Source organism: Uloborus diversus, chromosome 6 (assembly GCF_026930045.1).
Source record: "Uloborus diversus isolate 005 chromosome 6, Udiv.v.3.1, whole genome shotgun sequence".
Taxonomy (NCBI): Eukaryota; Metazoa; Arthropoda; class Arachnida; order Araneae; family Uloboridae; genus Uloborus; species Uloborus diversus.
Window position 1 is genome coordinate 27963728 of NC_072736.1, and position 17890 is coordinate 27981617.

A 17890-nucleotide genomic window follows, 5' to 3' on the forward strand; every position below is an offset into this window, starting at 1 on the left:
AAAATCCCGTAACCACAAACTTAAAGGGACCACAAATTTTGTTAGTAGTAACTGGAATTTCTTCATAACTTGACTGAAAATTTGTTCTGTTGAAATGCTTTTTCTTTTTCCTAACTTTGTATTGGTATTCATTGTAACAGGATTTCGTGGTAGTTTGTGCAGAACTAAGTACGCCATATACACTTGTGTATCAGTAGACCCCCCTACACAGGAAACCCCAAAGCAGATTACTTGATGATGTTCTGAACATAAAATCATTTGACAAAAATTGTCCTTTAAGTATTTCAAGCATTGCATACACAAGCAATCAATGTAACCTTTTCCACAAATCAGGAACCCTAAATCAAAATCCTTTCATACAGTCCCCCCCCCCCCCCCCGGAGTTTAAAACTTTACTGTTGTTATGCATTTCTGTGGAACCTAAACCGATTGAGATTCTTCCAAAGATATTTTATATACCTGTATATAAGTCAAGTTCATATTTTCTGAAAAAATTGGGAGCATTTTGAAACTAATTTTGAATTTAAACACTATAAAAAGAGAGAAATGAATAAAGAAGGTCCGATTTTTATTCTCTTGCACAAAACGGGTTTGCTTCTGTGATTGCGATTTTCGTGAAGGGTTTGATTTCGCTGTTACGATTTTTTTTACTTGTTGCATTTATTTTGATTCAATATCAACAAAATTTTACACTGCAGCCACATTACATTATTTCAAAAAAATAAGCATTAATTAGCGACTATCTGGAAAATTCCAGAATACAGCGACTCCTCCACTTTTCACGTAGTTGGGCAGTTACTGTAACCATTTAGTGTTTATTTCAGTCAGACCATGTAAAATCACAGCAGAATCTGTAAGTATTTACTTCTTTAGCATCTGCTTAAAAGAGATGGACTAAAATCTGAGAAATGTTTACATTTTCAAGTGTTTTTTTCCCTAAGAATTGTTTTTTGAAAATTTTTGGAAATTCCGTCCCGCATATAAGTTGACCCCCCCCCCCACCACTTTAAACCTCATCTTTAGTACTAAATTTTTCGATGTATATTTCGATACTGTCCTTGGCTGGAAATGACTGAGTTGGCGGTGTATTTCATATATATGAGAGTATACATATCTAAAAAGTATTAAAAAGGTGCTAAGCCATGGGCGCAAGTTTGGTGAAGTGTTCAAGACGGGAAAGATTTTGATCCCCTCTCCCCTGCGTGCATGCCTGCTTAACAAAAATTCTATATATGTAAATGTTGTTGATTTCAACTATGCTAGTTTTGGAATTTCTGCTTCATTTGAATTTTAAGCTTTTGACTTTTGCATCAATATAAACCTAGTTTTATGTGTAGTACTCAAGCGTTCCCCCCCCCCCCCCACACTTGTCTGTGGTTGTTTCTTCCAAAAACTTTAACGAAGACAACCGTCAATAAATAGGTAGGGGGGGAGGGGTTCCGTGGCTTTCCTCCTGAATTCTTTTTTAAATTAAAGTTCTAAAAACGCAATGATAAGTTATTTTGATAACATTCAGGGAAAGGATGGGGTTCAGGGACTTTCTTGCAGCAGTTTTTTTCAATTTGGCAGTTCCAAAACCACAATATTGGCAATCTTTAAAAAAAGTAAAAAATAGGGGAGTTGGGAGCTCTCCCCAGAATTTTTTTCTTTAAAGTATGCCATCTTTCAAGATGTTTATACTTTTTTGAATGCATTATCAAATGGATGGAGTTTAGGAACTCTCTTTCTGCAATATTTCAAAGATGAAGTTCCAAAAACACAATTTTAGACTATGTTAGATGATGTCCGTCTTCATTTGAAAGATAATTAGTTCATAAGATAGCACGTGGTAAAATTCCAAATAAAAAAAGAAACACTCCAATGGAGTAGATATATTCTTAACGAGATACAGTTTCCAATATTCACTATCTTAAAAAAAAAAGCAAATTACATCCTCCCTCTCGGACATCTGTTCTACACCCATGTGTTACGCTGGTTTTTCATTTTAATAAAAGACAAATCCTATCTACATACTATGTTACAAAGATTTTTTTTTTTTGGTGGGAGGGGAGAGGAAGCAGGGATGCAAGTGGACTATGCATACAAAAATATTTAAAATCATTGAAAAAAAAAAAAAACATTGTAAAAGTTTTTTTTTAAATTATTTTTCAGCTTAAAAATGCTGTCAGCCAGAACATTTCAGAAATTTCGGATCACAAACACCACTGAGAGGAAATGCAATTTCTTTTAAAACAAATTATTTAACATGAAGAAATACTAAACGGAAAAAAATACACACCTCATATATACAACAATGTAATCAGAACAGCCCTGGTCGTTGAAAATGTTTAAAAGGTCCTCCACAGACATATCCTGATCAATCTTGCCCAGCACATCCATGAACTTTAAGAAGGAATAAATTGTGTCAATAAGAATAAGAAATAATCTGCACCTTGGTGAATCACAAATCCATTTTTAATTTATTAAATGACTGTTATTTTAATTTATCTAGCAAAAGGCTAATTATTGGAACTTCTTTTCCTAATTAGTCGAGGCGAAACCCCCTGCTTTTAGTTTTAGGTTTGAGCTCTTGTTTATTGTTTATAGTTTAGCATGTGGTGCTTTTGCTCAATGTTACTTTATATTGCATGTACTGGAGCTTAAACATTCTCTTTTAGTTCATAGTTAAAATTTTGGTCTTTTGACCATAATTAATGAATCCTCCACGGCTGACGAGCTATGGATTCACTCTTTATCTATTCCTACTTAATAGCTGTTTGCATTTTTCCTTTTTATTATCAATTATTATTTATAATTTGTTTAATATTTGAAATTCTGATTGCTTAATTTTCTATTTACTTAGCTTTTTACTTTTGCTGCGTTGCGCATCTATGGGCTCTTAGTGTGGTCTTTTCAATATTTTTCACTTTTATTATTATTATATATAAAGCAAAATATGGCCAAAGAAGTTTTAACCCTAAGAATCTTATTGCATTCTTGGGAAATCATAACTTTAACAGTTATGCTTGTAGGAGAAGTTTGTGATATTGTTGACTTTTTGTTAACAGCTTACAATAATTTTTTCTGTCTGGATAAAAATTAGAGAAAATTTCAAATTAGCCAGGAAACGGAGAAAAAAGGAAGATTAACTTCAGAAAGACATTAGCAGAGCGAAAAAGGAAAGTCTTCCACCAAAAATGAAAGGGTGGGAAGGTTTCAGGGTTTGTACATGCTTCATCATAAAAATTTGGAGAAAATAAAAGAATATTAAGAATTACAGTAAAACTAAACACACATGTTCAATAGCACCTAACATTATATCCACTTTAAATAAAGATAAACCAATTGGCCTTTCTTACAATAATGCACTAAAAGTACAGTACTTTGTACAGGGTTCATACTCTATTTGGATGAAAAAATTCCATGACTTTTCCAAGACTTTTTCATGACTTCATAAAAATTTTCATGACCTCGTTACATGACGGGAATAGTACTATTTAATATCAAACTTGCCATTTTTTGAAAATGAGCATTAGCAAAACTTCCACGTCAATGCCACTATCTCATCCAAGCATTAAATAATTGAAATCAGTGTGCAGCTAAAAAACTAAACTTCGTATGTATTCTTCATATAAATTTAAGTAAAGTAAAAATACAGTGAATCAAATATAATAATGCTTAAATGTGTAGTTTTTTTGTATTATTTTTTTATAAACAGGCAAAATGATAATGAATGGGTCAAAAGTTGAATGAGTTATTACTAAATTTCAATAAATTTGGTTTTAAAAGGGTTTTAGTGTCAACAGTACATTTAATCATCCGAATAACTTGACAGTACTTGGGCTCTTCAAAGTAAAGAAACATTCTTTACTAAATTCATTGTCTCTAAACCAGATATTTATTTAATAAACACATTCAGCAGTGAATACATCTTCTGATACAAATCTTCTTGTTTACTTATTTGCACATTTTCAAATGCATAAAAATTAATAGGTTCAGAAATTCTGGAATATAGTGTTTGATTCTTGACACTGAACATAGCAGTGGGTCGCATGAATCAGTTTTGAGATCCATATGTTGGGCACTACTGTTTTAGGGTATTAGAATTCCCCTATTTATGTATTCTATCACCAGACTCATGTCTTTATTTTTTTAAACCTTCAACAAATTAAGATAAATTTAAAAATAAATTTCATACAAGTTATGGAAACGAACTCGGATGCAATTGAATTGCGTTTTTTGAGTGCGTGTGGCAAAAATCAAGAACGTGCAAGTTCGCTACTACAGAATATAAAATATAAAAAATGTTGAAAATAATGTAACTTCAAAATGGGTGATGTCCAAACAGTAAAATCGCATTGTAAAAAAAAAGTGTGGCTGCTACAGAATGGATACAATGAGATTTCAAAATTCAGATTTATCGGGATCGTTCAGTTTGCCAGTGTTAATAGTTTTTATATGCAACACTGTTGAATCACTCAACATGTCTAATTCTCTTTAAGAAACTGCTAATTTATCTTTGCCCAGGATATTTTTCCATGACTTTCCAGGATTTCCATGACCCGTACGAACCCTGTTTGTAATGTATGCCAAGTAAATAACATTATTTATAATATGTTTTACTCCAACAATGACAAAAGTGCACTTTATTTACAAGGCATTGTTGAATGGTTTCACAAACTGGTTTTTCAAGTGAAAAATAGATTACACAGCCTCCTAATACTAAAAAACTACGTTATTACAACCACATGGAATTTTGAAATAAGTAGTATGGGAAAAAGGGAGATCTATATTCTACGCAATATACACACTAAAGTGCCATGACCTAACAACTTAATTAACTTTTCCCAATAACAGAAACAATTTGATTTATTAAATATACATAATATATAGAATGAAGTCATACTTTTTTCTTTCGACAGTGGATAGATTTACAAATTATTACAACTAATAAAATATTTATCAAAAAAGATAATAAGCCAATTTAAGTAAGCTCTAGTTTTATAACTTTTGAGTTTCAAAATATGGTAGACCCTCATTTTACGCGGTTGCGATTATATACCGTTAAAGATTTAACACCTTTATTTTCTGCGGATGAGTTTCGGTTTTATGCGGATGCGGCAATGCAAACAGATAAAATTTTCCCCCTCATTCAAAATCTAAAAGATTGCAGATTACGCGTAATCAACTGCATTTTGGCGTGCTAATAAATCGAGCTTCGGCCACTGGAGACATTTTATGCGATTGGTTCCAGAGCTCTTTCCAGAAGTAAAGTTATTCAACTCACACAGTTCAGAAGTCACTGGAAGAAGAGCTTTTAGGAGTGACAAAGGAGGCTAAAACAAACGAGGATACCGACGTCGGGGACGCACAACCAAAAACGTTCACATTGAAAATTTCAAGCCATTCCTAGACAATAGAAATGATCTGATTTTTTAGTAAAGTAAGATTCTATCATGGAAATGAAGCAAGTGATCATGGTTAATGCTCTGCAAAGAAATACAGAGAAAAATCCTTATGATTGCCAAAAGACTATCACAGCTAGCTCCTCTTTATAAACAGAACACGAAATTAATTTATGTTTTCGTCATGCAGGTTGTGCATAAAAGTCGACATAAGTACACATTAAGCTTATTATACAATAAGTAATCACTAGAATGAAGTATTTTGTTATCTACGGAACCAAACCCCTATTTTAACACTAGTATTACGTCTCAATTCAAGCGATTTTGATTTACGCGGCATTTCTGTGGAACGTAACCCCTGCGTAAAACAAGGGTCTACTGTACTTCAAATATTTACAAGATGCATGGGGTTGTAATCTCAAGCACTGATGCAGAGATATTAAACAGCTTTAAAAGCATACTTCCACACTCAATGTTTTAAACAAAAATTTCTCATGCTGGAAAATTAAAGAAAAAAGTCATTACAATTTAAAATATTACAATTAAATATTTTGTTATCTTTTTAAATACAAATTTCAAACATTCTAAATGTTCACCATAAGTATTTAAATTCCCATGTTTTTTTTCTTCTTTAATCTCAGAGAAAAAGAATTAAATAAAAAATAAGCTTTATGCCAACAGAGGATTTATTAGGAGCAATTTTTTCCAGTTCTATTCTTAAAAATTGTTGTATAAATGATTTAGCAACTTTACACTTAAATAAAATCAAACCTTGTTAAAACAAACCAAAGGGACCTTTAAAATATCTCACTTTGAGTTTATTTTATCCAAACAAGAATAAACAACAAACAGGATGGGGACTGCAAATGTAGTTCGTCTTAGCAGTTCTTAGTTTTAAGCGTGTTTAAGTGTTTGAATTATCAAGGATCGACTGTAGTATGTCGATCTTTTCAAACAAAATTCATATTTACGAATTATTGCTTTAATGAAATTGACTAGAAATTTCCTCACAAAACTAAATAAATAGCTGAAATGAAAAATCTGATTTTTTCAAGGGATGTAAAAAGATTGCTCAAAGAAAAAACATAACCGTTACGATGCTTGTATGCAAAAAGTTGGCTTATCCAAATACAAAGGATTGCTGCAAATGAGTGGCAATTTTCGAACATGTGCCGTTGGTTTCTAAGTTTCTAAGTTTCTAACATTTCCCTACACGGTTGGCAATAAAAATCATGTTGAATATATTTATCATTTTCTTTTACATTTTACTTTTTTCTTCTAAAATCGATTATAAACAGTTTCAACAAAATACAAATACAAAGAACACACATAACAAAAAAAAAAAAAAAGATGAAACAGAGTTCATTAATCAATTTTATCTCTTGTCTCTCAGTAACGCTCAGGGAGTCATATTATAGAGAATAACAATCATAACAGAATTCGGTGAGTTTGAAGAATGAAATTCATGGAATTCTGTCATGGGTGAAAAAATCAAAAGTAATGTTTCTATTCATAACGAAAGTAAGAAGCAATGTCGAAAAAAAAAAAAAAAGAGAGAAAGAGAGGCTTAAAACAACTTACTGTATCATGAAAATCTTCTATAGTAAATTTAGGAAACCCTAGGGAGACTAAATCATCTTTGGTTTTAGCAGCTACTTCTTTGAACCTTAAGAAAAGCGAAAGCAAGATTCTTCAACAAAAAAGCTTATAAAAATTGAAAATTGAGCAACATGACTTCACTGCAATTACCTTTTGTACTCTTGCTTATCGGTGAGCAAACTTTCCAAGTAAGCAAAAGTGAAGGCTCGGAAAAAACAATTGCCGTCTGGACGCATTTTCCGAACACAACCATACTTGCTTTTCAAGTCCTGAAAGTTATTGTTTCATATAGTAAAATTCAAGAGCAAAGGAAGAGATCTATAAATATTCAAAATAATTCCAAATTTAGTTTTAATCTAAAATTACAACTCAAACAATATGATGGTCTACTTTTGCAAGATAAGACTTCAATAAATGCAGTGGATTCTGAGCAAACAATGAAGGTTTAAGCATAACATCATTTCCAAAAAAATTCATGAGATCATTTTATCATTTACATGTGTGAGAGTAAAAATGTTTTGATAGACATAATTAAAAAAAAAAAAAAACTGAGAGAACATATTGTTCTGCCCCAGGCCTCTTTTGGATAAGCAGTGGTAGAGCAACCTAATGAATAAATTTGAGGGTTTTGTTTTAAACCCAAATTTTATTGAGACAGATTTATATTCAGTGTTTATTTTATACTAACTTTTATCTTATATATTATGTGAATTAATTCTCTTTTTAAAAACTATTTTTTTTCATTTCTGTCCCCTTTTAATTTCTTTTTTTTTTTTTTTTTTTAAATTGTATAGTTACCATTGCCAATTGATTTAAAGAAGCTTTTGAAGTCTTGTTAAAATAGTCCATTTACTTCCTTCTTTGATCAGCCTACAACAACCCTATTGGCATAAAAAAAAGTTTTGTCATACAATCTTCAGCTGTTAGAAGTATGTTTAGGACCTTTTAGGGCCTCAAAATGAATCCTTCGCTCAACAGCTCTGCACTGATTAAAAATTTCACTTTTGCTATTCCAGTAGCTGTAATACTAAACAATAGGGTGGGCCGAAAAAAACTTTTTTTGGAAATCTGTTTTTGGATAGTGCGGAAAAGTTGCTGTATGTGCCCGTTATCACCCATAAAAAATTTCGCTAAATTTGTTTAATATTTAGCCAGCGCTATTTGACCTTGAAAAACTGAAAAAAGGGCAAAAATGCACTTTTTTCAAAAAAAAAAAAAAAAAAAAAAAAAAGGGGGGGGGGTAAAAAAAAAAGTTTGAAGCTAGCTTTAGCAAACATTAGAAGTATCTGTCAGTGAATTAGTTGAAATCCTCAAAGACTTTTATACATTTCGTAGAATATTTAGCTAATCTCCTTTAAGACTGACACATGGGAAAAATGAAAAAAAAAAAAAAAAAAAAATTTAAAAGTAGTTTCAAAATAATGAAATACTGAAATATTACGCAATACGTTACTTAGAAAAAACTAGTGAAAATTCAATCAATTTTATGCGACATTGGTACGCCAATTTTAAAAAATGCAAAACCTCAAATAAAAAATAGTTACATAAGATGCTAATTTTTTAATCTTCAGTTCCAATTGTTTCTCCTGGATAATAAACGGCGCTCAACTGCTTCTATTATTCCTAAGATTATGTTATAACTATTTTATATATGTTTGACAAATAGAGCCCTTGAGTATTAAAAAAATGTGAATCCTCTGAAGTCTTTTAAACGGGAGCCGGACATTTCGAATGTCATTGCATTATTATCTTTGTTTTGGTATACAACACGACTTATGTAGAAACGCGCGAAAAAGAAAGTAACGCGAGCAAGCACAAGTAGTCTTCTATTTGGACCTGGAAGAGATTTGTCTCCTCCCGATGCTTTATTTCTTCCAACATATGAGGACATTATCAGATGTTATCAAATCACTAAGATGCAAATAAAGGGAGAAGGAAGTAAGCAACCATCTTCAGCAAGTGTGGCCGCTGTAGTTGCAAAAAAAGCTATTGATATTTAGGGGCGTGCTTCCCTTCCCCTTGTTTCGATAAGAAGAGTGATTGCCATAATTTTATCTTATTATTCTAAATATAATAGCGCAACAAAAAATGCTAAAAATATAAAGACGCAACTTTTACAATCAAAGCTAGGCAAATTTAAAGTAGAGGCTACGACTTTGTTTGACGTTTGTGCCTGCAAATGCGCAGATTTATATTCGTGTAATTGCAGAAAAAAAGCAAAAGTCCCTGATAGAGAAAAACAATTCCTAATTGATCAAAGGACAGTAAGAAAAATGGCTATTGGAAAAGTGGATAAGGTAACAAATAATGCATATTTCGCTCATCCTGAACAGCTACTGTTGACAATGTTGTTTGATTCAAGAAAATACATTCGGGAATTAGCTGTTAGGTGCATTCTGAACTCTAGAAATAGGAAGACGAAGAGCTCGGATGGTTACGATTTTTTAAGCGTCCTAAACTCATTTTGAAGCCATTGATTATGTTGATTTAGTTCATTGGGCAAACTGTGTTGCTACAGAGCCACCTCTTACAATGCATCTAAAAGACCAACAATTGAATGAAATGTGCATAGAACAGCCTACAGCTGTTTCGAGAAATTTCCCTGTCACACGGAAGCTGTGAAACGTTGTGTGAAACTAATAACCGAAGCTGCAATATAAGTTCGTGGTGAAACTGCACAAGATGGATACATTTGTGCCAAACTTCAAGCTAGGAAAGAACTTCCATCATTTGATAACAAGGGACAATATTATTCCAAAAAATAATATTCATTATGCATGAGGTATTATAAATCAAATTTGAAGATTTCTTTTTCAAAATTTTATTATCTTTATATGTAATTCTAGAAAATGTATGATATTATTGCGTGATAATAATTACTATGATTAATAGTACTATTTAATTAATTAGTCTATGATTTAATTTTGAAAAATAATTTTCACAATGGTTTTTAAAAAAATTCAATATTTTTTCATTTTTCTCCAATTTTTTGATGTCCGAAAGGAGCGGTTAAATGCTCATTAAAATCAATGAAACATTTTATGGGCTCGAACTGGCTCATTATATAACATTTTCGGTGCATTCCAGCAAAATATTTGGAATTTAGTTTTTTAAAAAAAATTTCGACAAAAATTCATTTTTCTCATTTTTTTTCGGTTTTTTAGTGTTAAATAGCGCCGGCTAGATATTTTTTAATATCCAAGAAATTTTTTTTGAGTGCTAACTAGCTCATATGCAACTTTTGCGCGCTATCCAAAAATTGATTTCGAAAAAAAAATTTTTTTCGGCTTATTTCGGCCCACCCTACTAAACAAGTCCTAGTATTTGAGTCCACATTTTATTTGCGTCTTCCTGGTCAGTAAGGGAAAAAATTGTCCAGCTGGTACTATTTTGTTTAATTGTCCAATGTCCATCCATTATCATGACAATGGTTCAAATAGCTAAAACATGTTCATTATTGAGCACCCTCAATCATTTGACCAAAGTTGTTCTGAAAGATAAATTTGTACATTATAAACTTACCTTCAGACCATGGTCAAATATAACAATTAAGAAAAAATGTAATTTTATACGGTATACGTGGCTTTTTTGAAAAACCTAGATTCTAAAATCAGAACCATTTCTTACTGGAATCTGGAGTATCAAAGACAAGTAAAAACATATGGGGGGGGGGGGGGCAAGAGGGGGCTCAAGCTCCCCTTTGAACAGACCCTGAAGTGCTTTTTTAGGGGGTAAAAGTAGGAAATAAGGAATCAAAAATTAAAAAAGTAGGAAAAGAAGGGAAAAAAAAATCAATTAAAAAAGTAGGAAAAAATAAGAGATAGGACTACACACACATCAAGAGGAAACAAATTTAGCGTAAAATTTATTTCTAATGTAAAATAAACAAACAGTATTTTTGATTTAAAACTGTCCCAAAAATAAACTAACAGTATTTTTGAAATATTAAAGGGATTTAATCAAAGACTGAATTGCAAAAACAAAATGAAAGAAACAAGCTGACAGTCATCAGTATGAAAAATGAACTGGTGGAAATAAAGATAATAATTACAAAAATATGAAAACAAAATCCAAACAAAGAAACACCTTTCAAAAATACAGTAATAAAAATTTTAAGCATGAAAGAATAAAATGCAATATAGCAGTCGCAAAAAACCATTCATAATTTGGTATTTTGGTGCAATAAGAGCAGTTTTGTTACAGAATTGTTTTCTCAAAAATGAAAACATTCCTTCAAGAGCATTCATTTATCATTTGAAAATACTAACACTTTCAGCTCCTCGTCATAAACTATGATACAAAGAAACATTAAATTAGTTTTAGTTAAAAATAATCAGCAGCTTACATGCATTCTTGCATAAACAGGGGCAGATACTTGAATTTGAAAAAAAAAAAAAAAAAAGAAAGAAAAAGACTGAAAATGCTACTAAACTAAAATAAATTTGTTCTTAAATATGAGACATAAAATTAATAAAATAATTAAATTAATTAAATAACAAAATAAGTAAACTAAAGGGTTTGTATAATGTTTATGTATTTTTAAGCATTCAACATAAATTTTTGTTTCAGGCACATCATTTATGGGGGCCAGTGGGGTCAATTTCAACCCCCCCCCCTGGCTTTGGAAAATTAATGCTTAACTATACAAGTTTGTGCAGTTTTTGTTGCAATCAGTATACATAATTTGCTAGCCACCCCCCCCCCCCCCAGGGTTAAAATCAAAATGAAGGGCCAGTTTTAATTTTAATCAAGAGGTAAAAATAAATATTGTTTTATTGATTTGATGATTTTTTACCTTCTTGTTTCAAAAATTTTGTCACGGGAAAAGAAAGAAAAATCCATGCACATGGTAAACAAACAAAGACAAAGATCAGTTACTTATGTTTCTCTGTGTATAAAAGGGAAGGCATGTAGTTTCTCTCAATCCTCACCATACAACAAAAATATTCATTCGGAAATTGTTCATGAAACTGAGAGTGAGGGGGGAGCACCTGGTATCGAATGCCTACATATATCTCTTTCTCCTCCCCCCGCCCTTTGATCAGGCGCCCTGAGTACAATAACTTATAGTAGATACGCATCATCGGTATAATTCCTGCACCCCGAAAAGAGAAAGAGTCAGTCAAAAAATTTTAAATGTTCAGAAATGCCGCATTGCCATAAACGCAGCACATAAAAATGATGAGCCACTCCTCGATATTGATGATATATCAGAGTAGAAAATACCCATTAAAAAGAAAAAAAATACGGTACATATTTGCTTGTGGCTCCACCCAATAACTTTTAAAAATATGAAGGAATAAAAACGAAATCTCGCATTTAAATTGATTTCCGATTTTTCTCCAAAAATTGGAAACGTTTTGCCCATTTAAGGTTTTGCCGTGTTTTTTTTTTTTGTTTTTGCCACTACACTCTTTGCAAGGAAAGAAAATGAAATTTTATAAATTTTATAATCATGTTTACAGTTTAGAATGAACAATAATCATATTTATGCATGAAAAAAAGTCAGTTTCTGCGATAATTTTTTAAGTGATCCGTTTTTGGGAATTTCTGCTATCTGTCGCTTTTTTTTTTGTACTAACATCAATAAAATACATACAGTGTACAGGTTTTTCATTTTTTGCTTCCTTACATTCCTTTTAAGGTGAGGGTTTGCATTTCTGTTTGAATAGAGCTCCATTTCACTTGTAATCATCTATACAAAAAATTGGCAAATAGGAAATTTGGCTTTTCCAGCACTTTTTGAGCAGTCGGCCGTTTACTTTAATTAAAGCTTCTAATTGATGAGTAAATAATATATAATTGCATCAGAATGTGCCAGATTCTATTTTTTTATTGATTCGTTAAAACAGTAGGACTGAAGTCGGGGCGATAAAAAGAAAAGTCGATCATAAACGCTGCAACAGGGAAAAAAGTCACTTACAAAAATTTAAATTTTAAACACTCAGATGCCGCAGCGTTCCTAACAGAAATTACTGTTGTCAGTCAATGAAAAGCTCAGGATCCACTTGTTTCTTTTGATTTTCTTTTCAAAATTGAAACATGCAGAAAATTATAGGTGTGGCATTGTAAAAATAAGAATCAATGCACAATTAGAAGTGCTATACTAAAGAAAGAAAAAGTAGAGAAAAAAATGGAAAAGGTAGGAAAAATAGGAACTCTTTAGGGTTTGTTAGAAATTCCTTGCTTTTGGTACTTTTTTCTTTGCAAAAATGTAAAAACCATTTCTTTTCCAGCAATTAATGAATAAGTTATTAAAAATGTCAAATTTTAATAACTCTAATCTGTACTGAAATCTGTTTTTATGTGGAAAATATCCTGCTAAACCATGGGGAAAATATCTGAGCCCACCCCTTTAAATGTTGCATATGGGCGCCTTTGATCTAAGGAATATTTTATCTATTTGTTCAGTACCGTATTTTCAGGAATAAGCGCCGCTGCACATATAAGAAAAAAAGTAAAAAAAATTGCCGGTGCGGCAGCGTTTTTTTTTTCAAGTAAAAAAAAAAAGTTGAAAATGCTGCTAACAGACGGCACCACATCGTTTGCTTTCATTTTGCGAAATCCTTCGCCTTGGACCACAAGTAAAGCAAAGAGGTGGAAGGAAGGTGAGTCAGCGATTGCACGTTTTTCACTGAGGACACTGAGGAGAGAAATGCTGATCCACATGGGCGAGCAAGCCTTATCCCAGGGGAGTGAAGGGGTTAAGAAATCCTTCAACCTTGGGCGACAAGTAAAGCAAAGAGGGGGGAAGGAAGATGAGTCAGCGATTGCACGTGTTTCACTGAGGAGAGAAATGCTGATAAACGTGGGCAAGCAAGCCTTATCGCAAGCCCCGAAGGGTCCCGGAGAGGAGGCAGCAAAAGTACTAGTAAGAGAGAGGGATGGATGTCCAGTGTGTAAAGGGAATTTAACAAATCCCTCACAAAAATGGGTTGTTTGGTCAAGCAACCTAATGGGAAACTTGTCTCCTAGCTTTAATTTTATAATTCACTCACATCGTCGTATTGCATCTTTTGCTGTCATTCGTGTGTTATTGGCTTATATTTTTTTACGAAATTTTTTTAGAGCTGCTTTTGAAATGGCTCCTAAGCAATTGTTAGATTTTTAATTTAAACTTTCACAAAAAGTGAAAGAATCACTTAATTTGAAAAAAAAAAAAACCATTAAAAATACGTTTTTGCATCATGCAGAATCAATCCTTTTTCGATGTAAACATTGCATCACGTTGTGAAGTCATTTGTGCGATCGGTTGCAATAACTCAGTCAAATGAATGAACTTTTGGGTGAACCGAGTCACCAGTTCATTGTATCTTATAACCGTGAGAATTTTTTTTTAGATTGAGTTACTTTTTGATTGGCAACATATCTTTAACTTTCTTTCATTGGCAACACATCTTGTATTTTGCATATTCTTAATTTGAAAGCCATGTGAAGACTTTAAATACTTCGAGCGATTTTTTTCGCTCTCTCTCTCACCTCACATAGCCGCAATGTGTTGCACGTAGTAATTCATCGTGATTTCGTGATGTCTGCCAGTGCTCTTTACTCCTGGCAGGGCGTTATACAACGTGATGTCAATTTTAAAGTTATAAAACGCCTTTAGGCCTATTTTTGTGTATTACGGTAATGCCTTATATTCCTTGGAATCAGCATGTTCGTAAACTTAATGTTTCGTTGCATTATAGCGGCTAATATTTGTTTATTTTTCTAAATGTTTTTTTAAATATCAATGAAGATGTTGTTCGTCAACTTCAGAAATCTTTTGAAGATAATAAATACAAATTTTCCTTGAGGAAAAATGCTTCACGTGTTTTTCTTTTTCTCCAACTTCAGGCTGTGGACATTTTTTTTTGCAAGTTCAATTCTACTAGCGGTGTAGTAAGTCTAATTTCACTACACATAATGCTCACAAGTGGTTATGGGCCCAGGTCACCTGGACTTTGCAATTCCTAGCCATAACCTGAAGAACTCGGAAAATTTGAATTTTTATGCTCTGAAGAATTTTTAAAACATCGTGAAATTTTTGAAAGTATGGAAGTCCCTACAATACCTTTATTAAATGCCAATAATTGGAATACTTGGAAGAGAAACATACAAGTTGTCCTGCGTCATTCGGGCAGCTGGGAATTCATCGAAGCTGACGAAAAAGATGAAAAAGAAAAGAAACTTGAAGAAAAAAAATTGACGTTCCGAGATAAAGCGGAAATGAATCTTAGAAGAACTCGAGCTTATACTACCATTTATCAGTTCCTGTCAGAAGAATTCAAGCCTCTCATCGAATGCACTACTGAAGGAAAGATAGCTTGGGAAATCTTGTGCAAGTATTTTGAACCTGACACCCGCGCCAGATTGATATCCCTGTTGGATAAATTTTTTCAAGTCAAGTTTCAAGAAGGTGAGACTGTTGGTCTTTTCATCTGCCGAGTGAAAGCAGCTGCGTCACAATTAAAAGAAGTTGGCCATGCGATGTCCAACCTTAACATAGGTTTCCAGTATATCCGGAGTTTACCCCCTGAATTCGCATCCACAGTACAGCAAATCTACCGATGGTCTGACGTGGACTTCACTCCATTAAAAATTAGAACAAGAACTGTTGCCGAAGCAAATAGAATTTCTGAAATGAACATTCCACTACAGACACCTGCTGTGTATGTGACCGTTCCCAATTCGCTACCTGCCGGTAAGATCCATCCTTGTAAAAGTAGTCGTAAACCTGTGTCAAATTTTAGTAAAAATAGATTTAAAGGGAAATGTAATTTTTGTGGGATTTTTGGGCATAAAAAGGTTGATTGTTTTAAATTTAAGGCAAAGTTAAATTCTAAAAATTTATCTCAAGGGTCTTCTAATTCTCAACATAATGTGAGTGAAATTAATGAGTCAGAAGCTTTGAATATTACTTCATCTGATTCAGATATAACGTGGATTGCCGATTCTGGAGCTACGTCACATGTCACTAAAAAATAAAATCTTTTCTCTGATTTTAGGCCGGTTAATAACTTAAAAATGTCTATGGCTGTTGACAGTAAACAAAGCAATATTTTAGGGGTTGGTACAATTCAATTGTTGGTCAAAATTAATGGTAGACATAGGAAAATTATTTTGAAAGATGTTCTGTACAATCCTGAAATCCGTCATAATTTATTGTCATTATCTAAATTGGAACAGGAAGGTAACAAATTTGTTGGTCATAATTCCATTCTTAAAGTTTGACAAAAATTGGAATCAATTATTTTATGCAAAGCGTAGAAATGACATAAATTTATATTTCTTTAAGCCTAATAGATATTTGTATTTGAAAAATAGTGAACATTGTGATAATTCTGAGCCTGTTTGTAACATTTCTGAAAAAATTTGTAAAATTTCACCTGAAGATTTATGGCACAAGAGATATTGTCGCATTAATTATGAATAAATTTCTAGAACTAGCAAAAACAATAGTGTTAGAGGTCTTCCTGAATTGAATAAAAATGTTAACTATTGTGAAATTTGTAAATATACTAAAGCTAGGAGTATTTCTTTTAAATCGATTGGGGCCGTGAGATCTTCTAAACCTTTAGAGCTTATACACATGGATGTAGGTGAAGTCCCAAATTTAACTTTGAGGGGAGAGAAATATTATTTATCCATTATGGACGATTTTTCAAAACGCGTTGCTGTATACCCTATGAAATTGAAGTCGGATGTTTTCAATATTTTTGTAAGATTTTTAAATCGTAATGAAAGGCTTTTAGGGAGGAAAATTAAATCAATTCATACAGATGGGGGGAAAGAATTCTGCAATCAAAATTTTGAAATTTTCTTGAATAACCGTGGCATTAGGCATGAGAAAACTAATCCCTACACACCAATGATGAATGGCATAATTGAACGGTTTAACCAGACATTAATGGGGGGAGTTAGAGCACTTTTAAAAGAGAGTAACTTACCTTCGAAATTCTGGGGGGAAGCTGCAATTTGTTTTTCTTATGTTTGGAATAGGTCTTGTCATGGGAGTAATCATACCCCATTTGAACTGTTTTTCAATAAAAAGCCTAACGTGAAACATCTCAGAACTTTTGGCTGTTTAACTTTTGTAAATGTTCCAAGCCAGAAAAGAAGGAAATTGGACGATAAATCTAAACCAGGAATTTTGTTAGGTTACGCTCAAAATACTAGAGGTTATCGTGTCTGGCTGGAAGACGAACAAAGAATCATAGAAACATGTAATGTCAGTTTTGATGAGGGAACTAAAGGGGCAGATGTTGTACTAGGTTCTGGATCAAGTAGTCCAAGGGTTATGAAATACTTACCTGACAATTTTGATTATGAATATCCTGTAACTTCAAATCAGGGAGTGGATGAGCTTTCCAGTGATAGTCCTAGTGAAGAATTAAAACCTTGTTCTGAAATTAATTGGTTGCGTCAAACTGTTCCTAGACCATCAGGTGATAGAACTGATATTTACTATAGGATTGAAGGTTCAAATATTCGCTTGCGTTCTTTAAATGAAGTTATTAAATATTGTAATGATAACAAAATTGAATTTGATGAATCATATTTTGACTTTTCGGGCAAAAATTTAAAAGAGGGAAAGCTAATAGAAATTTTAGAGGGAAATCTTGCTGAAATTAATCTTCCATTAAATTTTAAAGAAGCCATTAATTCTAGGGAATCTAAACATTGGATTAACGCGATGGATCAGGAAATACAAACCATATATAATCGCGGTGTATGGGAGTTAGTGGATCCACCTGAACATAGTAAAATTTTGGGAAATCGGTGGGTATATACGGTAAAAGAAGATCAGCAAGGGAATATTGTGAAATACCGCGCTCGATTATGTGCCCAAGGAAGGAAGCTGGAGAATCTTTCCAAGAAGTTTTTAGCCCAGTCATTGATTTTTCTATAATCAGATTGTTTTTCTG

The 17890-nt window shown here is 32.6% G+C and overlaps 1 protein-coding gene across 1 annotated transcript in view; it reads right to left on the reverse strand.

The window, feature by feature from the left end:
• LOC129223859 (ubiquitin thioesterase OTUB1-like) overlaps positions 1-17890 on the reverse strand; it is a 45907-nt gene that overhangs the window by 4343 nt on the left and 23674 nt on the right. Inside the window, exons 4-6 of the mRNA XM_054858221.1 lie at positions 7134-7252; positions 6966-7050; positions 2279-2382 (exon numbers count right to left, since the gene is read on the reverse strand). Coding sequence (XP_054714196.1) covers positions 2279-2382; positions 6966-7050; positions 7134-7252 — 308 coding nt within the window. The remainder of the gene's footprint in view (positions 1-2278; positions 2383-6965; positions 7051-7133; positions 7253-17890) is intronic.